The sequence below is a fragment of the Coregonus clupeaformis genome, chromosome 34, assembly GCF_020615455.1.
Source record: "Coregonus clupeaformis isolate EN_2021a chromosome 34, ASM2061545v1, whole genome shotgun sequence".
NCBI classification, from domain to species: Eukaryota; Metazoa; Chordata; class Actinopteri; order Salmoniformes; family Salmonidae; genus Coregonus; species Coregonus clupeaformis.
Genome location: NC_059225.1, coordinates 8,831,962 through 8,856,191, shown reverse-complemented (window position 1 = coordinate 8,856,191; position 24,230 = coordinate 8,831,962). Strand labels below are relative to the sequence as shown.

General features: G+C 49.3%; 1 protein-coding gene across 1 annotated transcript in view; it reads right to left on the bottom strand.

Annotated features, from left to right (window-relative positions):
- Positions 1 to 24,230, bottom strand: part of LOC121549718 (potassium voltage-gated channel subfamily H member 2-like) — a 153,069-nt gene that overhangs the window by 2,615 nt on the left and 126,224 nt on the right. The window contains exons 6-11 of the mRNA XM_045210406.1: positions 21,145 to 21,344; positions 12,598 to 12,850; positions 12,000 to 12,193; positions 11,730 to 11,832; positions 11,247 to 11,543; positions 10,691 to 10,850 (exon numbers count right to left, since the gene is read on the bottom strand). Of these exons, the coding sequence (XP_045066341.1) occupies positions 10,691 to 10,850; positions 11,247 to 11,543; positions 11,730 to 11,832; positions 12,000 to 12,193; positions 12,598 to 12,850; positions 21,145 to 21,344 (1,207 nt within the window). The remainder of the gene's footprint in view (positions 1 to 10,690; positions 10,851 to 11,246; positions 11,544 to 11,729; positions 11,833 to 11,999; positions 12,194 to 12,597; positions 12,851 to 21,144; positions 21,345 to 24,230) is intronic.

Genomic DNA, 24,230 nt, shown 5'->3' with positions numbered 1-24,230 from the left:
TACAGTGTCTTAAAGCCACACTCCTAAATCTTTTTCTATCCAGAATGAATTATATAATACAGGTAACTAGCAAAATAATAGAAACACTGGATTAAATGACAGATAGAAAGTACACTGAACAAAAATATCAACGCAACGTGCAACCATTTCAACGATTTTAATGAGTTACAGTTCATATAAGGAAATCAGTCAATTGAAATAAATTAACATACTATCATGCTTAGGGTCATGTATAAAAATGCTGGACTATGCCTCCAAAAGGTGACAATGCCTCCATCCACAGGGCACGAGTGGTTACTGAATGGTTTGATGAGCATGAAAACAATGTCAACCATATACCATGGCCGTCTCAGTCACCAGATCTCAACCCATTTGAACACTTTTTGAATTTCTCGTGGAAGAATGGAGTCGCATCCCTCCAATAGAGTTCCAGACACTTGTAGAATCTATGCCAAGGTGCATTGAAGCTGTTCTGGCTCGTGGTGGCCCAACGCCCTATTAAGACACTTTATGTTGGTGTTTCCTTTACTTTGGTGGTTACATGTATAACTGAATGTTGAAAGAACATTTTAAACTAATGAAATTGTAATGAGCTTGGCCCGAGTTGGCAACCATCCAGTCTTGCCCCTCTTCCTGTGCCCTGTCTCTGTCCCTGTGCCCTGTCCTTGTCCCTGTCCCCTGTCCCTGTCCCTGTGCCCTTTCCCTGTCCCCAGTCCCTGTCCCTGTCTCTGTCCCCTGTCCCTGTCTCTGTCCCTGTCCCCTGTCCCTGTCCCTGTGCCCTGTCCCCTGTCCCTGTCCCTGTCTCTGTCCCCTGTCCCTGTCCCTGTGCCCTTTCCCTGTCCCCAGTCCCTGTCCCTGTCCCTGTCTCTGTCCCCTGTCCCTGTCTCTGTCCCTGTCCCCTGTCCCTGTCCCTGTGCCTGTCCCTGTCCCCAGTCCCTGTCCCTGTCCCTGTCTCTGTCCCCTGTCCCTGTCTCTGTCCCTGTCCCCTGTCCCTGTGCCCTTTCCCTGTGCCCTGTCCCCTGTCCCTGTCCCTGTCTCTGTCCCCTGTCCCTGTCTCTGTCCCTGTCTCTGTCCCCTGTCCCTGTGCCCTTTCCCTGTGCCTGTCCCTGTGCCCTTTCCCTGTGCCCTGTCCCTGTCCCTGTCTCTGTCCCCTGTCCCTGTCTCTGTCCCCTGTCCCTGTCCCTGTGCCCTTTCCCTGTGCCCTGTCCCCTGTCCCTGTCCCTGTCTCTGTCCCCTGTCCCTGTCTCTGTCCCTGTCCCTGTCTCTGTCCCCTGTCCCTGTGCCCTTTCCCTGTGCCTGTCCCTGTGCCCTTTCCCTGTGCCTGTCCCTGTGCCCTTTCCCTGTGCCCTGTCCCCTGTCCCTGTCTCTGTGCCCTTTCCCTGTCTCTGTCCCTGTGCCCTTTCCCTGTCTCTGTCCCTGTGCCTGTCCCTGTGCCCTTTCCCAGTGCCCTGTCCCTGTGCCCTTTCCCAGTGCCCTGTCCCTGTCTCTGTCCCTGTGCCCTTTCCCTGTCTCTGTGCCCTTTCCCTGTCCCTGTCTCAGTCCCTGTGCCCTGTCCCTGTCCCTGTCTCAGTCCCTGTGCCCTTTCCCTGTCTCTGTGCCCTTTCCCTGTCTCTGTCCCTGTGCCCTGTCCCTGTGCCCTTTCCCTGCCTCTGTCCCTGTGCCTTTCCCTATCTATGTCCCTGTGCCCTGTCCCTGTGCCCTTTCGCTGTCTCTGTCACTGTGCCCTTTCCCTGTCTCTGTCCCTTGTCCCTGTGCCCTGTCTCTGTCCCTGTGCCCTGTCCCTGTCTCTGTCTCAGTCCCTGTGCCCTGTCCCTGTACCAGTCCCTGTGCCCTGTCCCTGTCTCAGTCCCTGTGCCCTGTCCCTGTCCCTGTGCCCTGTCCCTGCCTCTGTCCCTATCTCTGTCCCTGTGCCCTGTCCCTGTGCCCTGTCCCTGCCTCTGTCCCTGCCTCTGTCTCTGTCCCAGTCCCTGCCTCTGTCCCTGTCCCTGTCACAGTCCCTGTGCCCTGTCCCTGTCACAGTCCCTGTGCCCCTGCCTCTGTCCCTGTGCCCTGCCCTGTCCCTGCCTCTGTCCCTATCTCTGTCCCTGTGCCCTGTCCCTGTGCCCTGTCCCTGCCTCTGTCCCTGCCTCTGTCTCTGTCCCAGTCCCTGCCTCTGTCCCTGTCACAGTCCCTGTGCCCTGCCTCTGTCCCTGTCTCAGTCCCTGTGCCCTGTCCCTGTCCCTGTGCCCTGTCCCTGCCTCTGTCCCTATCTCTGTCCCTGTGCCCTGTCCCTGCCTCTGTCCCTGCCTCTGTCTCTGTCCCAGTCCCTGCCTCTGTCCCTGTCACAGTCCCTGTGCCCTGTCCCTGTCACAGTCCCTGTGCCCTGTCCCTGCCTCTGTCCCTGTGCCCTGCTCTGTCCCTGTGCTCTGTCCCTATCTCTGTCCCTGTGCCCTGTCCCTGTGCCCTGTCCCTGCCTCTGTCCCTGCCTCTGTCTCTGTCCCAGCCTCTGTCCCTGTCCCTGCCCCTGTGCCCCGTCCATGTGCCCTGTCCCTCTGTCCCTCTGTCCCTGCATGTCTCTGTCCCTGCATTTCTCTGCCCCGGCCCCTGTGCCCTGTCCCTGTCCCTGCATGTCTCTCTCCCTGCATTTTTCTGTCCCCGTCTCTGTCCCTGCATGTCTCTGTCTCTGCATGTCTCAGTCTGTCTCTGCATGTCTCTGTCCCTGCAGGCCTCTGTCCCTGCATGTCCCTGCATGTCTCTGTCCCTGCATGTCTCTGTCCCTGCATGTCTCTGTCCCTGCATGTCTCTGTCCCTGCAGGTCTCTGTCCCTGCAGGTCTCTGTCCCTGCAGGTCTCTGTCTCTGCAGGTCTCTGTCTCTGCAGGTCTTATGGGAGATTTTTAGTTAACTACTTAGATAACATAACAAACCAAATATATTAATTATTTATGTTGTAGAATGAAACGCCTATATGCCCTATATGCCTATGGATTAAGAACCAATTAAAGGGTTAAAACAGAGCCATGATGAAATGGCTCTATAGGTATTTTTCCATTACATATATTATAATATGCAATATTACAATGGTAGAGACATTTCTTTAGTAAAATGCTGTGCTTCTGAGAAAATTATGGTTTCCTCTAGCTCCCTGCAGCTGGTCTGTAGTCAAGGATATGGGATGGAGATAAACTTCAGGAACAGATACCTGTATAGACCTGTATTGTTTCTCGTTGCTTCTGAGTAACCTGGTCACACGGTCAGGACAAAGAGTCTCAGATTGAACACAGTTTTTCAGTTCATCCTGTCTTTTACTATCATCCAACGGTGCAGCTGTGTGGAGACGGGAGTAGCAACGGAACTAACGTTATCACTTGTTTGTGCGCTATGACCCGACACATAGCCTGACCCGATACATATAGCCACATGCACATAGTCACAGGAAGAAACCATAGTGGCTCAATGTCCACGGAGGGTGGCTGTTTGGATAAAGAGGGGGTTCCGGTATGATATGAAAAGGAGACCAAGCAGACATGGGGATAGACAGGAAAGAAGCCAATTTTTCAGTAGACTCCCAAGTAAACGATACGTTAAAACTATAGGTTGAACATAGTTAAATCTTTTAAAACTTTAGTTAATCACAAAGACAAGCAGTACGACTAAGTGAATACAGAGTGTGGTACAGAGTGGTACACAAGGAGGGAGCCTGAGACAGAGTCAGGTCATGGCTCCTGGGAATGGGCCTGCTCATTCTTACTCTGTGTGGGAAATATACACTATGCATGAGAACTGTACATGTCTGAGAACTGATTATACTGCCATGCATGAAGCCATGCACGAGGAATGTCTTAAATGTATATGGTTGAGAATGGGTTATGGACCTGCCATGTTTAAACCATATTTAAGTATTGATTGATATGTTTTATAATGTGTTATGGTGTCACGGTTTCGGCCGAGGCTGCTCCTTCTCCTTGTTCGGGCAGGCTTCGGCGGTCGTCGTCTCCGGAGTACTAGCTGCCACCGTTCTATGTTTCTATGTTTGATTGGTTTTGTCTGTGTTGCTACACCTGTTCCTTATTAGTGTTTATTAGGTGTCCTATTTAGGTCTCTTGAGTTTGGTCAGGTGTTGTGTGTAATTGTTTCCGTGTCACGTTGTGTGCTAGTTCGTCATTTTCTGTTCTCTCTGTATTTTGTGTTTTGAGAGAGAGTTCCGCACTTTGTGCGCCTTAGCATACTTTACTGTTGTGCGTAAAGTTCGCCTGTAGCCTGTTGCCGTGTTTGGCTCATTTTGGACTTTACTAATGATGCTGTTCGTAACCTCTGTGTGTCCTGCGCCTGATTCTACACCACCCCTACACTCAACCCTGACATAATTACACATCGATCATGGAATCAGCAGGAGCTACCGCACCCAGTGAAATTATCGAGGAGCGTCTTCGTGGACTAGAGAACAGAGGAGAAGGAGCCCGAGGGGGGCCGTCCCCTGCACCAACTGTGGCCGTGGAGGGCACACCGCGGCTAGGTGCTGGGGAGGGTCTCCTGGTGGAAGAGAAGGCAGGCCACGCATTGGGGAGTCCTCCCAGGTGAGTAGGCGCCCCACTTACCCAGAGCTTTCTGTCGTACACATAACTATACCTGTTTGTTTTCCACAGGTTGCACCTCGTTCCCAGCATAAGGCGCTAGTAGGTTCAGGCGCAGCTGGGAATTTTGTAGATCGTAAATTCTGTGTAGAGTTAGGGATCCCTCTTCTTTCGGTCAATAATCCTTTCCCAGTACATGCCCTAGATAGCCGTCAGTTAGGATCCGGGTTGATTAGGGAGGTCACAGTGCCACTTAGGATGGAGACGCAGGGGGGGTCATGAGGAGACGATTCAGCTCTATCTGATCGACTCTCCTGCATATCCGGTGGTACTGTGGCTTCCCTGGTTGATTACCCATGATCCTACTATTTCATGGCGAGAGAAGGCTCTTAAGGGGTGGTCTGCCCAGTATGAGGGGCTATGTCTGGGTGTTTCCGTAGGGGCGACCTCGGTGGAGAGTCCAAACCAAATGCCCGCACTGCACATTCCCTCCGAGTATGAGGATTTAGCACTCGTGTTTAGCAAGACGAGAGCGGCGCGGTTGCCGCCTCATAGACAGGGGGATTGTGCGATAGACCTCCAGGCAGGAGCTGCGCTCCCGCGGAGCCATGTGTATCCTTTGTCACAAGAGGAGAAGAGGGCGATGGAGACATACATTGCCGAGTCTCTGAGACAGGGATACATACGGCCCTCCACTTCGCCCGCGTCCTCGAGCTTCTTTTTGTGAAGAAGAAGGATGGAGGTTTGCGCCCGTGTATTGATTACCGCGGTCTCAATCAGATTACTGTAAAATATAGTTATCCACTCCCTCTGATTGCGACTATGACGGAGTCATTACACGGGGCACGGTTCTTCACAAATTGGACCTCAGGAGCGCATATAACTTGGTGCGCATTAGAGAGGGCGATGAATGGAAGACAGCATTTAGTACTACCTCCGGTCATTACGAGTATCTCGTCATGCCATACGGGTTAATGAATGCTCCATCAGTCTTCCAATCCTTTGTAGATGAGATTTTCCGGGACATGCAGGGGCAGGGAGTAGTCGTGTACATAGATGATATTCTGGTGTACAGTTCTACCCGAGCCGAGCATGTAGCCCTGGTGCGCCGAGTGTTGAGGAGGTTGTTGGAGCATGACCTGTATGTCAAGGCAGAGAAATGTCTGTTCTTCCAGGAGTCGGTCTCCTTTTTGGGTTATCAGTTGTCTGCGTCAGGGGTGAAGATGGAGGTTGACCGTGTGTCAGCCGTGCGTAATTGGCAAACCCCAACCACGGTTAAAGAGGTGCAGCGATTCTTGGGTTTTGCGAATTACTACCGGAGATTTATCCGGGGTTTTGGACAGGTGGCAGCTCCCATAACGTCCCTTCTGAAAGGGGGTCCGGTGCGCTTGCGGTGGTCAGCTGAGGCGGACAGGGCCTTTGGGAGACTGAAGGACCTGTTTACCTCGGCTCCGGTGCTGGCGCACCCGGATCCCGCTTTACCATTCCAAGTGGAGGTGGACGCGTCTGAAGCCGGTATCGGGGCCGTTCTCTCACAACGGTCCGGCACACCACCTAAATTCCGCCCCTGTGCTTTTTATTCGAAGAAGCTCAGTCAGGCGGAGCGTGATTATGACGTAGGGGACAGGGAGTTGTTAGCCGTGGTACAAGCCCTAAAGGTGTGGAGGCATTAGCTTGAGGGGGCTCAACACCCTTTTCTCATTTTGACTGACCACCGTAACCTGGAATACATTCGGGCAGCTAGGAGACTGAATCCTCGCCAGGCTCGGTGGACTATGTTTCTAGCCCGGTTCGTGTTTAAGATCACTTACATCCCTGGGTCCCAGAACGGGAAGGCAGATGCCCTGTCTCGGCGGTATGACACGGAGGAGAGGTCCGTAGAGCCCACTCCCACACTACCTAAGTCTTGTCTGGTTGCACCGGTGGTATGGGAGGTCGATACGGAGATCGAGCGGGCGTTGCGCACCGACCCTAGCCCTCCACAGTGTCCGGTGGGTCGGACGTACGTTCCGCTCGAGGTCCGGGATCGACTCCTTTATTGGGCTCACACGTCACCCTCCTCTGGGCATCCAGGTATTGGCCGGACAGTGCACTGCCTTAGCACAAAGTACTGGTGGCCAACGTTAGCCAGGGATGTGAGGATTTATGTCTCCTCCTGCTCGGTGTGTGCCCAGTGTAAGGCGCCCAGACACTTGCCCAGGGGTAAGTTACAACCCCTGCCCGTTCCACAACGACCCTGGTCTCACCTCTCGGTGGATTTTGTTACAGACCTTCCCCCCTCCCAGGGGAATACCACCATCCTGGTCGTTGTGGATCGGTTCTCGAAGGCCTGTCGTCTCCTTCCCATGCCGGGTCTTCCCACTGCCCTACAGACCGCTGAGGCTCTATTTACCCACGTCTTCCGGCATTACGGGGTACCCTAGGATATAGTGTCTGATCGAGGCCCCCAGTTTACCTCCAGAGTTTGGAGAGCGTTTATGGAATGGTTGGGGGTTTCGGTGAGCCTTACCTCGGGTTACCACCCGGAGAGTAATGGGCAGGTCGAACGTGTCAACCAGGATGTGGGTAGGTTTCTGAGGTCGTATTGCCAGGGCCGGCCGGAGGAGTGGGCGAGATATGTTCCCTGGGCAGAGATGGCACAGAACTCTCTCCGCCACTCCTCCACTAAACTAACCCCCTTTCCAGTGTGTGTTAGGGTACCAGCCGGTTCTGGCACCTTGGCATGAGAGCCAGATCGAGGCCCCTGCGGTGGATGAGTGGGTGCGGTGCTCGAAGGAGACGTGGGAACGCTGCACACGTCCACCTGCAGCGGGCCATCCGTCGACATAAGACGAGCGCCGATCTCCACCGCAGTGAGGGGCCAGTGTACGCACCTGGAGATCGAGTCTGGCTCTCGACCAGAAACCTGCCCCTCCGCCTGCCCTGCCGGGAAGCTGGGTCGGCGGTTTGTGGGGCCGTTTGAAAGTCCTGAGGAGATTGAACGAGGTGTGTTACAGGTTACAACTGCCCATTGATTACAATAATATTAACCCCTCGTTCCATGTGTCTCTCCTCAGGCCGGTGGTAGCTGGTCCACTCCAGGACTATGAGATAGAAGAGACTCCTCCGCCCCCGTTGGACATCGACGGGGCTCCGGCGTACACTGTTCGGTCCATCCTAGATTCGAGACGCCGGATGGGGGTCTCCAATATCTCGTGGAGTGGGAGGGTACGGCCCGGAGGAGCGGTGCTGGGTGCCGAGGAGGGACATCCTAGACCCGTCTCTGCTGACCGAGTTCCATCGTGGTCATCCCACGCGCCCTGCTCCGCGTCTTCCTGGTCGTCCCCGAGGCCGGGGTCGGCGCACGGCTGGAGCCGCGCGTCAAGGGGGGGGTACTGTCACGGTTTCGGCCGAGGCTGCTCCTTCTCCTTGTTCGGGCAGGCTTCGGCGGTCGTCGTCTCCGGAGTACTAGCTGCCACCGTTCTATGTTTCTATGTTTGATTTGTTTTGTCTGTGTTGCTACACCTGTTCCTTATTAGTGTTTATTAGGTGTCCTATTTAGGTCTCTTGAGTTTGGTCAGGTGTTGTGTGTAATTGTTCCGTGTCACGTTGTGTGCTAGTTCGTCATTTTCTGTTATCTCTGTATTTTGTGTTTTGAGAGAGAGTTCCGCACTTTGTGCGCCTTAGCATACTTTACTGTTGTGCGTAAAGTTCGCCTGTAGCCTGTTGCCGTGTTTGGCTCATTTTGGACTTTACTAAAGACGCTGTTCGTAACCTCTGTGTGTCCTGTGCCTGATTCTACACCACCCCTACACTCAACCCTGACATACATATGGGTTAGATGGGATGTTTTATGTGCAAATGTATCTGTGTCTGGAGACTTTGTGTGCAGAGGGGGCCGATCTCTGAAACAGGTGAACTGGGACAAGCTGCAGGAGTGTGCACTTCCTAATCTCAAGGTTTCTCCTGACTGATAATAATAATAATAATAATATGCCATTTAGCAGACGCTTTTATCCAAAGCGACTTACAGTCATGTGTGCATACATTTTTACGTATGGGTGGTCCCGGGGATCGAACCCCCTACCCTGGCGTTACAAGCGCCGTGCTCTACCAGCTGAGCTACAGAGGACCATAAGACATGGCTCTGTTATTTTTTCCATGAGAAAGCTTGGTCCTGCCACTATTGTTTCCAAGTCTGAATACATAGGAGGAGGAGAAGTCAGATTTCACCACTATCAGTGGGAAGAGCGGTCAAAGGATGAAGATTTGGAGACAATGGAGGAAGAACTAAACAGGGAGGGATTAGGCTAAAAGTGTGTAAAATGTGCAGGAATAGAACTGAATATAAACTGAGGGCCAAGTGTTGGGAATTCAGATGCTCTGCAGACCACCTCGGCTTTATCTAATTATAATAAAGTCTATCTTAATTCTACAAAAACTCTGGAAATACTTTGTTTTTTATCAAGAATAAGGACAATTCTCCATGACAGTCTCTGTCCCTGCATGTCTCAGTCTCTGCCTGTCTCTGTCACCTCATGCCTCTGTCCCTGCATGTCTCTGTCCCTGCATGTCTCAGTCTGTCCCTGCATGTCTCAGTCTGTCTCTGCATGTCTCAGTCTGTCTCTGTCCCTGCATGTCTCAGTCTGTCTCTGTCTCTGCATGTCTCAGTCTGTCCCTGCATGTCTCAGTCTGTCTCTGCATGTCTCAGTCTGTCTCTGTCCCTGCAGGTCTCTGTCCCTGCATGTCTCTGTCCCTGCATGTCTCAGTCTGTCTCTGCATGTCTCAGTCTGTCTCTGCATGTCTCAGTCTGTCTCTGCATGTCTCAGTCTGTCCCTGCATGTCTCAGTCTGTCTCTGCATGTCTCAGTCTGTCTCTGTCCCTGCAGGTCTCTGTCCCTGCATGTCTCTGTCCCTGCATGTCTCAGTCTGTCTCTGCATGTCTCAGTCTGTCCCTGCATGTCTCTGCCTGTCTCTGCCTGTCTCTGCCTGTCTCTGCCTGTCTCTGTCCCTGCAGGTCTCTGTCCCTGCAGGTCTCTGTCCCTGCAGGTCTCTGTCCCTGCAGGTCTCTGTCCCTGCAGGTCTCTGTCTCTGCAGGTCTCTGTCTCTGCAGGTCTCTGTCTCTGCATGTCTCTGTCTCTGCATGTCTCTGTCTCTGCATGTCTCTGTCCCTGCCCCTGCATGTCTCTGTCCCTGCAGGTCTCTGTATGTCTCTGTCTCTGCATGTCTCTGTCTCTGCATGTCTCTGTCCCTGCCCCTGCATGTCTCTGTCCCTGCAGGTCTCTGTATGTCTCTGTCTCTGCAGGTCTCTGTCTCTGCAGGTCTCTGTCTCTGCATGTCTCTGTCTCTGCATGTCTCTGTTCCTGCATGTTTCTGTCTCTGCATGTCTCAGTCTGTCCCTGCATGTCTCTGTCCCTGCAGGTCTCTGCAGGTCTCTGTCTCTGCAGGTCTCTGTCTCTGCATGTCTCTGTCCCTGCATGTCTCTGTCCCTGCATGTCTCAGTCTGTCCCTGCATGTCTCTGTCTCTGCATGTCTCTGTCCCTGCCCCTGCATGTCTCTGTCCCTGCAGGTCTCTGTATGTCTCTGTCTCTGCAGGTCTCTGTCTCTGCAGGTCTCTGTCTCTGCATGTCTCTGTCCCTGCATGTTTCTGTCTCTGCATGTCTCTGTCCCTGCCCCTGCATGTCTCTGTCCCTGCAGGTCTCTGTCTCTGCAGGTCTCTGTCCCTGCATGTCTCTGTCCCTGCATGCCTCTGTCCCTGCATGCCTCTGTCCCTGCATGTCTCTGTACCTGCATGTCTCTGTCTGTCCCTGCATGCCTCTGTCCCTGCATGTCTCTGTCCCTGCATGCCTCTGTCCCTGCATGCCTCTGTCCCTGCATGTCTCTGCATGTCTCTGTCTGTCCCTGCATGCCTCTGTCCCTGCATGTCTCTGTCCCTGCATGTCTCTGTCCCTGCATGTCTCTGCATGTCTCTGTCTGTCCCTGCATGTCTCAGTCTGTCCCTGCATGCCTCTGTCCCTGCATGTCTCTGCATGTCTCTGTCTGTCCCTGCATGTCTCTGTCCCTGCATGTCTCTGTCCCTGCATGTCTCTGTCTGTCCCTGCATGTCTCTGTCCCTGCATGTCTCTGTCCCTGCATGTCTCTGTCCCTGCATGTCTCTGTACCTGTTGAGTTGTTGCTGCAACAGGTCCAGTCTGTTTCCCAGCTCGGTGCGCTGCCTGCGGCTGATGCTGAGGGGGGGAGGGGAAGGCAGCTCCTGGTACTCACGACTGCCCCGACTCTCCCCCCAGAAACTGAAGATGTTTGAGACCCCCGAAAATGCTCCTGTTTGTGAAGAAGAGAGGGGAGAGAGGTGAAGAATAGGGTATGAAGTCATATTCTATTGTTTTATGTTGTCTGTGTGTTTTAATTTTTTATATTTAACCTTTATTTAACTAGGCAAGTCAGTTAAGAACAAATTGTTCTTTACAATGACGGCCTACACCGGCCAAACCCGGACGACGCTGGGCCAATTGTGCGCCACCCTATGGGACTCCCAATCACGGACGGTTGTGATACAGCCTGGAATCGAACCAGGGGGTCTGTAGTGATGCCTCAAGCACTGAGATGCAGTGCCTTAGACCGGTGCCCCACTCGGGAGCCCAGGCTGTCTGTGTGTCTGTGTGTCTGTGTGTCTGTGTGTGTGTCTGTGTGTGTGTCTGTGTGTGTGCTCAGACCCACCTGAGAGTGCATTGCATGTGTTTCCCCCCTTGGGGTCCCCCTCCCCCTCGGGAGTGTCCCTGAAGTTCAGAGTGGTGGCCTGACCCGGGGACATCTCATGCAGAGCTGACAGAGGGGTGGGGCATGTGACCACAGACTCCTCCCGCTCGTCACCGCTGGAGTGGGAGGACACTGAACGCCGAGGCCCCTCCCAGTCAGGCTTAAGCCCCTCCCCATGCTTACTGGCCGCCTCCTTCCGTCTCTGCCGAACTGTCTTGATGGATCTCTCCTTTTTTATCTCTCCTGCATCTGCGTCGTCTGAGAGCAGAAGAAACAGGGAAAGACAGATGATGACACACTGGATGGAATTGGAAAACTTGATTTGTGATGTACAACTAAGTGTGTATGGTCATCATTGGATATTGGGTGTTCTTCTGGGCACCACAGAGAGAGTTTAGCTCTCATAAACGGAGACGAAGCAGTGAAAGGGAATGTGGTGGTTACCCTTCTCTGTCCGGCGGCGAAATGATAATTTGCTTCTGCGCAGTTTGTTGAATCCTACACAGTCTGAGTTGTCACTTTCTGGAGAGCCAGGAATCATATTGGTCTGCAGGGATTAACAAAAGAAAACATCTTGAAAAATCACACACTGACGTTAAAGGACTTATGTAGTATCAATGCGTAAATAGCCCACATTTATATTCATCAATTCATATTTGAATATGCATTTTTATGGTCTTGAATTTAGAATCAAAGGGCAGAGGAAACACTCACATCCCGGAGGTCAAAGGTGATCTCCAGGTTCATCCAGAAGTGGTCGGAGAACTCAGGGTACATGTTTAACACCTCCAGGACGTCTTCTCTGTGGATCTTATGGAGGTCACAGTAGGTCAGAGCTCTCACGTCGGCATTGGACTTCCCAGCCCGCCCGTACAGGTTGATAGGCTCGCCAAAGATGTCATTCTTCCCTGCGGGAGACGAGACTGTATTGTACTGTATTTTACATACATTGAAAACTGTGAACGTTAAACAGTCCTATATGTTATTACTGAGAAGTCACACGGCAAACCTACAGATTTTAAATAATCAAAATGGTACACAGTACTAGCGCTTGTTTAATGAGATAGCGTTTCACCCCTCTTGAGTGCCCTGTTCTGGAAGCTCTGTGAGGTACAAGTAGGACCAATTGTTTCCCAGTAGATGGCAGTGTTGGTTCATTTTTATTTATTTGGTTCCCTGGCACATCTCTGATTCTCTGAATATACCACATTCAGTTTTCTATTCCTTCCCCTTAGGGATACATGCGACACTAGCCGTAGTAGAACCTATACTATTTGGGTTGATAGAAGCTCCGATCCTCTATCATCCTCACCCAAGATGGCCACCACCACGTCGCCTCTGAGGATCTCAATGGAGCCACGGGAGATGAAGTAGATGGCGGTGAGCACGTCGCCGGCGTGCACCAGGGTGTCGCCAGGCGGGGCGTGGGTGGTCTTGAACTTCATGGCCAGGGCTCGCAGACAGCCCTTCGTGGAGCCCTTGAAGGCCTTGCAGTTCTCCAGGAGGGTACGGTTGAGGTGGAGGCAAATATCAGCCTGAAGACACTCTGGGAACCCCTTCAACACCTGGTAGAGAGAGAGGTAGGGAGGGGGAGGGAGAGAGAGGGAGAGAGGGGGGGTGAGGGAGGGAGGGGAGAGAAAGGGGGAGGGAGTATTTAGTTGGAGGGAGAGAGAGGGTGGTGGAGAGAGAGAGAGAGAGAGGGGTGTAGAGAGAGAAGGGTGAATGGAGGGGGGTGGGTGTAGAAAGGAGGGAGGGGGAGAAAGAGAGAGCGAGAGGGGAGGGAGTGAGAGAAAGAGAGGGGGTATTTAGTGGGAGGGTGAGAGAGAGGGTGGGGGAGAGAGGGGGGAGGGAGGGGGGGTGGGAGGGAGAAAGGAGGGAGAGAGGGTGATACTAACTAAAAAGTCAGCAGCATAGCTAGATATTTACACGACACCCTTATCCAGAGCAATTTACAGTAAGCATTGAGTGGATAAATTTTTCTTACTTGTCCCCAATGGGAATCGAACCCACAACCCTGGCGTTGCAAGCGCCATGCACCACCAACTGAGCCGTCAATGACTTTCAACAACAAACCTAAAACTATTCTGTAAAAAATATATTTACCCAACAAAACAGCAATATTTCATCAGTAATCTGTTGATATACATTCACAGGGCTCGTAAGGCTTCAGCTCTACTATGTAGATATAATGAGCCTTATTCATGATTTTCTCCTCTAGCAAGGAGCTTGCCACAACTACATTTCAGAGGAAGGAGTGGACATTTTTCTATATATGACTCTGGGATAAAGCTGTCAGACCAGAGTCTCGAAACACCTCCTCTTCTTAAACCTTAATACTCTACTCTTGTCCATCTCTACCCAGCCAACCCAACACAGCCAGCCAGCCAGCCAGCCAGCCAGCCAGCCAGCCAGCCAGCCAGCCAGCCAGCCAGCCAGCCAGCCAGCTCATCATTAAAAGACAGAGGCTACGACTGATTCAGTCAGACAGACATGAGGCGGGGGCTCCATCACGACGACCATTATAATCTCTCAACACAACATAATGAGGAAGTTGAGCAAACAAGCAACTTGGCCGGTTTGTTTCCTCTGTATCTTTTAAATGATTTATTAAGTCAAAAACACGGGAGTTCAGACGCAATATTGCAATTTCATGTTGGGATTTTTTTTCTCCCAAATTGCGTTAAGATGCACTTCCAGAATATATCATGGAATAAGGCAATGGTTACATCATTATTGCAGTTGCCACTTAAAGCATGTTGGAGAGAGTCTAGGCTCAGTCCTAGAGATAGAAAGAGAGAGAGAGAGAGAGAGAGAGAGATACAACTTATATTTATGTTTATTTATTTTCCCTTTTGTACTTTAACTATTTGCACATCATTACAACACTGTTTGTAGACATAATATGACATTTGAAATGTCTTTATTATTTTGGAACTTCTGAGTGTAATGTTTACTGTTAATATTTTTTGTTTATTATCTACTTCACTTGCTTTGGCAATGTTAACATATGTTTCCCATGCCAATAAAGCCCTTAAATTGAAATTGAATTGAGAGAGAGAGTATGCTCAGTCCTAGAGAGAGAGAGAGAGAGAGAGAGAGAGAGAGAGAGAGAGAGAGAGAGAGAGAGAGAGAGAGACAGAGAGAGACAGAGAGAGACAGAGAGAGACAGAGAGAGACAGAGACAGAGAGAGAGAGACAGAGAGAGACAGAGAGAGAGAGACAGAGAGAGAGAGACAGAGAGAGAGACAGAGAGAGAGAGACAGAGAGAGACAGAGAGAGACAGAGAGAGACAGAGAGAGAGAGAGAGAGAGAGAGAGAGAGGCTCAGTCCTAGAGAAAGAGAGAGGCTCAGTCCTAGAGAGAGAGAGAGAAGCAGGAAAGGGTGGCCACAGCACTCAAGGGAGTGATTGACAAAGCTTCTTCCACTTTCCCCAATGCACAAGTGGTTATCTCCACCCTGCTACCATGAAAATACTTTCACCCTGCCACAATCCAGCGGGTGAATGTAAGCATTTCGCGAGACTGTGCCTCAAAAGCTAATGTCTACCTGGCCCACCACTCCACTCCGGACATGAACAGCCTTTAGGACCAGGTCCACCTCTACAAGGCAGCAATCCCAACTTTTGCCAGGACCCTGAAGGACGTCACCCTCAACCGTAGCCCCAGCACCTCACACAGGAGCAACAGAGCAAAGGACACGCCGCCCAGACCTGCAAGATCCCCTCCTGAAGGACCTGCACCGAGAGAACCCACACCAAGGGGACCTACACCCAGACCACAGCATCATCAGCCACACCCCAACCAGCTAAGACCACCCCAAGCAAACCCTGGCCACAACCTATATAGGCCCCCCCATATCAGACCTATGCCCCTTCTGCCCACCCCATGCCCCCCGCCCCTGCGGCAAGGACCTCAACATGACAGCAGGACATATGCCCAGGCCGCGAGCAGAGCAACAGGCCCAACCCCCACTATTACACACGTCCAAGCACCATCCTGCGACCTAAGAGGTATGTATCAGATGCTCAACATAATCTGCTCACACCTACGTTGATGGTCCGGGCCTAAACCACACTAGACACTATGGAACACAAAGCTTTTACTCTCTCATCTTGTAATATACAAGGTCTGAGGTCGTCTGCATTTGGCCTAAAGAGCAGGAAGCCAGACTTCAAAGAAATTGGAAATACAGACATTTTCATCCTACAAGAAACATGATATTAAGGAGACGGACCGACTGGTTGCCCTCGAGGTTACAGAGAGCTGGTAGTCCCATCCACCAAACTACCAGGTTTTGAAACAGAGAAGAGACTCAGGGGGTATGCTAATTTGGTATAGAGCAAACCTAACCCACTCTATTAAATTAGTCAAAACAGGAACCTTTTACATTTGGCTAGAAATTAATAAGGAAATTATCTAAACTGAGAAAAATGTCCTCATGTGTGCTACCTATATCCCCCAAATAGAATCCCCATACTTTAACGATGACAATCAAAAAATGTCAAGCAGACCACCTAAGAAAATTTAAAACAATGACAAATGGTTTGATGAAGAATGCAAAAACCTAAGAAAGAAATTGAGAAACCTATCCAACCAAAAACATAGAGACCCAGAAAACCTGAGCCTATGCCTTCACTATGGTGAATCACTAAAACAATACAGAAATACACTACGGAAAAAGAAGGAACAGCACGTCAGAAATCAATCCATAGACTCTAACCACTTCTGGGAAAATGGGAAAACTCTAAACAAACAACAACATGAAGAGTTATCTATCCACAACGGAGCACTTCTCCAATCTTTTTGGCCATATAACAAAGAGCAAACAGCAAAACATATACATGATAAATTACAAATCTTAAAATCAACTATTAAAGACTACCAGAACCCACTGGATTCTCCAATTACACTGAATGAACTACAAGACGAATTAAACTGTCCAACCCAAAAAGGCACGTGGGGTTGATGGTATCCTAAATGAAATGATAAACTATACAGACCACAAATTCCAGTTGGCAACTCTTTAACATCATCCTCAACTCTGGCATAATCCCCAATATTTGGAACCAAGGACTGATCACCCCAATCCACAAAAGTGGAGGCAAATTTCACACCAATAACTACCGTGGGATATGCATCAACAGCAACCTTGGGAACATCCTCTGCATTATCATTAACAGCAGACTCATATATTTCCTCAGCGAAAACAATGTACTGAGCAAATGTCAAATTGGCTTTTTACTAAATTATTGTACGACAGACCACGTATTCACCCTGCACACCCTAATTGACAAACAAACAAAACAAAACAAAGGCAAAGTCTTCTCATGCTTTGTTGATTTCAAAAAAGCTTTCAACTCAATTTAGCATGATGGCCTGCTTTACAAATTGATGGAAAGTGGTGTTGGGGGAAAAACATGTAACATTATAAAATCCATGTACACAAACAACAAGTGTGTGGTTAAAATTGCCAAGAAACACACACATTTCTTTCCACAGGGCCGAGGGGTGAGACAGGGATGCAGGTTAAGCCACACACACTTCAACATGTACAGTGGTGTGAAAAAGTGTTTGCCCCCTTCCTGATTTCTTATTTGTTTGCATGTTTGTCACACTTAAATGTTTCAGATCAAACACATTTAAATATTAGTCAAAGATAACACAAGTAAACACAAAATGCAGTTTTGAAATGAAGGTTGTTATTATTAAGGGAAAACAAAATCCAAACCCACATGGCCCTGTGTGAAAAAGTGATTGCCCCCTACAACCTAATAACTGGTTGGGCCACCCTTAGCAGCAACAACTGCAATCAAGCGTTTGCGATAACTTGCAATGAGTCTTTTACAGCGCTGTGGAGGAATTTTGGCCCACTTATCTTTGCAGAATTGTTGTAATTCAGCCACATTGGAGGGTTTTCGAGCATGAACTGCCTTTTTAAGGTCATGCCACAGCATCTCAATAGGATTCAGGTCAGGACTTTGACTAGGCCACTCCAAAGTCTTCATTTTGTTTTTCTTCAGCCATTCAGAGGTGGACTTGCTGGTGTGTTTTGGATCATTGTCCTGCTGCAGAACCCAAGTTTGCTTCAGCTTGAGGTCACGAACAGATGGCCGGACATTCTCCTTCAGGATTTTTTGGTAGACAGCCGAATTCATGGTTCCATTTATCACAGCAAGTCTTCCAGGTCCTGAAGCAGCAAAACAGGCCCAGACCATCACACTACCACCACCATATTTTACTGTTGGTATGATGTTCTTTTTCTGAAATGCGGTGTTACTTTTATGCCAGATGTAATGTCCACAGAGTATTTTCCCAAAGGTCTTGGGGATCATCAATATGTTTTCTGGCAAAAATGAGATGAGCCTTAATGTTCTTTTTGCACAGCAGTGGTTTTTGTCTTGGAACTCTGCCATGCAGGCCATTTTTGCCCAGTCTCTTTCTTATGGTGGAGTCATGAACACTGACCTTAACTGAGGCAAGTGAGGCCTGCAGCTCTTTGGATGTTGTTGTGGGGTCTTTTGTGACCTCTTGGATGAGTCGTCGCTGCGCTCTTGGGGTAATTTTGGTCGGCCGGCCACTCCTGGGAAGGTTCACCACTGTTCCATGTTTTCACCATTTGTGGATAATGGTCCCAAAGCTTTAGAAATTGCTTTATAATATTTTCCAGACGATTGGATCTCAATTACTTTCTTTCTCATTTGTTCCTGAATTTCTTTGGATCTCAGCATGATGTCTAGCTTTTGAGGATCTTTTGGTCTACTTCACTTTGTCAGGCAGGTCCTATTTAAGTGATTCCTTGATTGAGAACAGGTGTGGCAGTAATCAGGCCTGGGTGTGGCTAGAGGAATTGAACTTAGGTGTGATAAACCACAGTTGAGTTGTGTTATAACAGGGGGGGCAAACACTTTTTCACACAGGGCCATGTAGGTTTGGATTTTGTTTTCCATTAATAATAACAACAAATTTCAAAACTGCATTTTGTGTTTACTTGTGTTATCTTTGACTAATATTTAAATGTGTTTGATGATCTGAAACATTTAAGTGTGACAAACATGCAAACAAATAACAAATCAGGAAGGGGGCAAACACTTTTTCACACCACTGTATATCAACGAATTGGCGAGGGCACTAGAACAGTCTGCAGCAACTGGCCTCACCCTACTAGAATCTGAAGTCAAATGTCTATTGTTTGCTGATGATCTGGTGCTTCTGTCCCCAACCAAGGAGGGCCTACAGCAGCACCTAGATCTTCTGCACAGATTCTGTCAGACAGTAAATCTCAGTAAGGTGTGCCAAAAAAGGTCCAGTTGCCAGGACCACAAATACAAATTCCATCTAGACACCGTTGCCCTAGAGCACACCAAAAAGTATACATACCTCGGCCTAAACATCAGCGCCACAGGTAACTTCCACAAAGCTGTGAACGATCTGAGAGACAAGGCAAGAAGGGCCTTCTATGCCATAAAAAGGAACATAACATTCGACATACCAATTAGTATCTGGCAAAAAATACTTGATTCAGTTATAGAACCCATTGCCCTTTATGGTTGTGAGGTCTGGGGTCCGCTCACCAACCAAGAATTCACAAAATGGGACAAACACCAAATTGAGATTTTGCATGGAGAATTCTGCAAAAATATCCTCCTTATACAACGTAAAACATTAAATAATGCATGTAGCAGAATTAGGCCGATACCCGCTAACTATCAAAATCCAGAAAAGAGCCGTTAAATTCTATAACCACCTAAAAGGAAGCGATTCCCAAACCTTCCATAACAAAGCCATAACCTACAGAGAGATGAAGCTGGAGAAGAGTCCCCTAAGCAAGCTGGTCCTGGGGCTCTGTTCACAAACACAAACAGACCCCACAGACCCCCAGGACAACAACAACAACACAATTAGACCCAACCAAATCATGAGAAAACAAAAGTTTAATTACTTGATACATTGGAAAGAATAAAAAAAAAAAACAGAGCAAACTAGAATGCTATTTGGCCCTAAACAGATGCTATTTGGCCCTAAACAGAGAGTACACAGTGGCAGAATACCTGACCACTGTGACTGACCCAAACTTAAGGAAAGCTTTGACCATGTACAGACTCAGTGAGCATAGCCTTGCTATTGAGAAAGGCTGCCGTAGGCAGACCTGGCTCTCAAGAGAAGACAGGCTATGTGCACACTGCCCACAAAATGAGGTGGAAACTGAGCAGCACTTCCTAACCTCCTGACAAATGTATGACCATATTAGAGACACATATTTCCCTCAGCTTACACAGATCCACAAAGAATTTCAAAATAAACCAGATTTTGATAAACTCCCATATCTATTGGGTGAAACACCACAGTGTGCCATCACAGCAGCAAGATGTGTGACCTGTTGCCACAAGAAAAGGGCATCCAGTGAAGAACAAACACCATTGTAAATACAACCTGTATTTATGTTTATTTATTTTCCCTTTTGTACTTTAACTATTTGCACATAATTACAACACTGTTTGTAGACATAATATGACATTTGAATGTCTTTATTATTTTGGAACTTCTGAGTGTAATGTTTACTGTTAATTTTTTTGTTTATTATCTACTTCACTTGCTTTGGCAATGTTAACATACGTTTCCCATGCCAATAAAGCCCTTACATTGAATTGAATTGAGAGAGAGAGTATGCTCAGTCCTAGAGAGAGAGAGAGAGAGAGAGAGAGAGAGAGAGAGAGAGAGAGAGAGAGAGAGAGAGAGAGAGAGAGAGAGAGAGAGAGAGAGAGGCAGTCAGAGAGAGAGAGAGAGAGAGAGAGAGAGAGAGAGAGAGAGAGAGAGCTCAGTCCTAGAGTGAGAGAGAGAGAGAGAGAGAGAGAGAGAGAGAGAGAGAGAGAGAGTAGGCTCAGTCCTAGAGAGAGAGAGAGAGAGAGAGGGAGAGAGGGAGAGAGAGAGAGAGAGAGAGGCTCAGTCCTAGAGAGAGAGAGAGAGAGAGAGAGAGGCTCAGTCCTAGAGAGAGAGAGAGAGAGAGAGAGAGAGAGAGAGAGAGAGAGAGGGAGGCTCAGTCCTAGAGAGAGAGAGAGAGAGAGAGAGAGAGAGAGAGAGAGAGAGAGAGAGGCTCAGTCCTAGAGAGAGAGAGAGAGAGAGAGGAGAAGAGGGAGGCTCAGTCCTAGAGAGAGAGAGAGAGAGAGAGAGAGAGAGAGAGAGAGAGAGAGAGAGAGAGAGAGAGAGAGAGAGAGAGAGAGAGAGAGAGAGGGAGGCTCAGTCCTAGAGTGAGAGAGAGAGAGAGAGAGGAGAGAGAGAGAGAGAGAGAGAGAGTAGGCTCAGTCCTAGAGAGAGAGAGGGAGAGAGGGAGAGAGAGAGAGAGAGAGAGAGAGAGAGAGAGAGAGAGAGGCTCAGTCCTAGAGAGAGAGAGAGAGAGAGAGAGAGGCTCAGTCCTAGAGAGAGAGAGAGAGAGAGAGAGAGAGAGAGAGAGAGGCTCAGTTTTAGAGAGAGAGAGAGAGAGATAGAGAGAGAGGCTCAGTCCTAGAGAGAGAGAGAGGCTCAGTCCTAGAGAGAGAGAGAGAGAGAGAGAGAGAGAGAGAGAGAGAGAGAGAGAGAGAGAGGCCAGACTCTCTTAGTTCAACTGGTACATGTCTATAAAAGACTCTGCTGAAAATATACTGTGTGTGTGCATTCATGCATGTGTGTGTGTGGGTATGACTAATAGCGTTCATGCGTGTGTTTACGTCTATGCACTGTGTTGATGTCAATGTGCTGTGTGTGTTTTTATGTGTATGTACTATTGTGTGTGTGTGTGTGTGTGTGTGTGAGTGTGTGTGTGTGTGTGTGAGTATGTGTGTGTGTGTGCCTCCTCTGTCTTGTATGTGTGTATGTGTATGACTCACAGCGTTCATGTCGATGCCGTTAGTGTAGGACCAGGCGTGTTGGAAGTACTCCTCCAGCCGCTGCCTCAGTGGGTTGGGGATCTGGTGGAAACGGATGAACTCTCGGACCCGTAGCATCTGGGTGTGGTACCTGGCCGTACCCGAGTACAACCTCTGGATGATGGCCGACACATTACCAAAGATACTGGCATACATCAGAGCTGTAGGGAGGAGAGAGGAGAATAAATGATTATTGTGAACAAAATTCAGTAGCAGCAGAATACAACTGCTCTCTACAACACCTTGGAAACAAACGTTATAGTATCTCAGACCAGTTAGTGGTTGTAAACAGGCTATAGATCAGTGGAGGCTGCTGAGGGGAGGATGACTCATAATAATGGCTGAAACAGAGCAAATGGAATGGCATCAAACCATGTGTTTGATGTATCTGATACCATTCCGCTAAATCCGCTCCAGTCATTACCATGAGCCCGTTCTCCCCAATTATATCAGTGGTTCCTTTCTCTCTTACTGTACCACCAACTGAATGTTGCTCTGTCCGGAGTACCCCTGAAGTACCCCTGGAGTATCCCTGAAGTACCCCTGAAGTACCCCTGGAGTATCCCTGAAGTACCCCTGGAGTATCCCTGAAGTACCCCTGGAGTATCCCTGGAGTATCCCTGAAGTACCCCTGGAGTATCCCTGGAGTACCCCTGGAGTACCCCTGGAGTATCCCTGGAGTACCCCTGGAGTATCCCTGGAGTACCCCTGGAGTATCCCTGGAGTATCCCTGGAGTATCCCTGTCGTACCCCTGGAGTATCCCTGAAGTACCCCTGGAGTACCCCTGAAGTACCCCTGGAGTACCCCTGAAGTACCCCTGGAGTATCCCTGAAGTACCCCTGGAGTATCCCTGAAGTACCCCTGGAGTATCCCTGGAGTACCCCTGGAGTATCCCTGGAGTATCCCTAAAGTACCCCTGAAGTACCCCTGAAGTACCCCTGGAGTATCCCTGAAGTACCCCTGGAGTATCCCTGAAGTACCCCTGGAGTACCCCTGAAGTACCCCTGGAGTATCCCTGAAGTACCCCTGGAGTATCCCTGAAGTACCCCTGAAGTACCCCTGGAGTATCCCTGAAGTACCCCTGGAGTATCCCTGGAGTATCCCTAAAGTACCACTGAAGTACCCCTGAAGTACCCCTGGAGTATCCCTGAAGTACCCCTGAAGTACCCCTGGAGTATCCCTAAAGTACCACTGAAGTACCCCTGAAGTACCCCTGGAGTATCCCTAAAGTACCCCTGAAGTACCCCCTCATATGCATTTTACTCATGAGTCTTCTCAAGTACCCCCTGTGGATAGGCCAAGTAACCCCCATGTGTCTTAGTACCCCTGTTGATAGGCCAAGTAAACCCCAGGTGTCTTAGTACCCCTGTGGATAGGCCAAGTAACCCCCAGGTGTCTTAGTACCCCTGTTGATAGGCCAAGTAACCCCAGGTGTCTTAGTACCCCTGTTGATAGGCCAAGTAACCCCAGGTGTCTTAGTACCCCTGTTGATAGGCCAAGTAACCCCAGGTGTCTTAGTACCCCTGTGGATAGGCCAAGTAACCCCCAGGTGTCTTAGTACCCCTGTGGATAGGCCAAGTAACCCCCAGGTGTCTTCGTACCCCTGTGGATAGGCCAAGTAACCCCAGGTGTCTTAGTACCCCTGTTGATAGGCCAAGTAACCCCAGGTGTCTTAGTACCCCTGTTGATAGGCCAAGTAACCCCCAGGTGTCTTCGTACCCCTGTGGGTAGGCCAAGTAACCCCCAGGTGTCTTAGTACCCCTGGTTGGGAAACACTGCTCTACACAATCTCTTTAATTTATCAATATGACAACTACATCCTCTATGTGTGTTTATATGTGTGACTGTGTGTGTATGTGTGTGTATATATGTGTGTGTGTGTGTATATATGTGTGTGTGTGTGTGTGTATATATATGAGTGTGTGTGTGTTTATATATGTGTGTGTGTATATATATGTGTGTGTGTGTGTGTGTGTGTATATATATGTGTGTGTGTGTGTGTGTATGTGTGTGTGTGTGTGTGTGTGTGTGTGTGTGTGTGACTGTATGTGCCATGGCCCATTGCAGGCCCAGAGACCTCTACTGAACAAAGCCAGCTAGGAGTCACCCCTTACCTCTTTTCACTCCCATAGTGTAACTGTGGAGCTGTGAGGTGATGGATCTGGTGCTGTGGCCGTCCCATACAGCTCACCAGAGACCCACAGAGAGCCAGACTCAGCTACTACCCTACCCACAGACCACTGCTGTGTTGAGTGCTGCTAGCTAGAGATTAGATCTATATACATGTTGGATAGCTGTAACAGTGCTTGTACATCTGCATTGCTTGCTGTTTGGGGTCTTAGGCTGGGTTTCTGTAGAAGCACTTAGTGACGTCTGCTGATGTAAAAAGGGCTTTATAAATACATTTGATTGACTGTAACGTCAAGGTGTAACGTGCGTTAACTCTGCAGCGATCTGTAATGAACTCTGATCAATATTATTATTGCTTTCTGCCTGCTCCACATTGACCGTTAGTGTGTGTGTGTGTGTGTGTGTGTGTGTGTGTGTGTGTGTGTGTGTGTGTGTGTGTGTGTGTGTGTGTGTGTGTGTGTGCGTGCGTGCGCGTGCGTGCGTGTCTGCAGCCAAACACGATGAAGGTAATTGTTTTACGGAGAGGTAGATACTTTGATAAGCGCATTGATATTAAAAAGATATTACAAGAAAACATGTTGACCTTGTGTTAACCACTGTCAGACTCCTAACTGTATAACAACCATCATCCATGTTGAAATGTGACCACAGTCATCTCTGCACTGCTGACTGCAGACCTGAGCGTGATCGTCTGCTTGGTGAGACATTCAACTAATGCAGTCATACCACCTTAATCCTCACCTTCCTTAACTCTTATCCTAACCCTAACACTGAACCAGTTTTTAATCACACATTCTCATTCAAAGTGTTAACAGCTCCCAAGACAGCGAACACTGCAACAAAACAAGGAACCAATTAAATTTGAGCAGAGGTGGCACCACCACATTACTAACCAATTAAATCACAGTAGTATGAA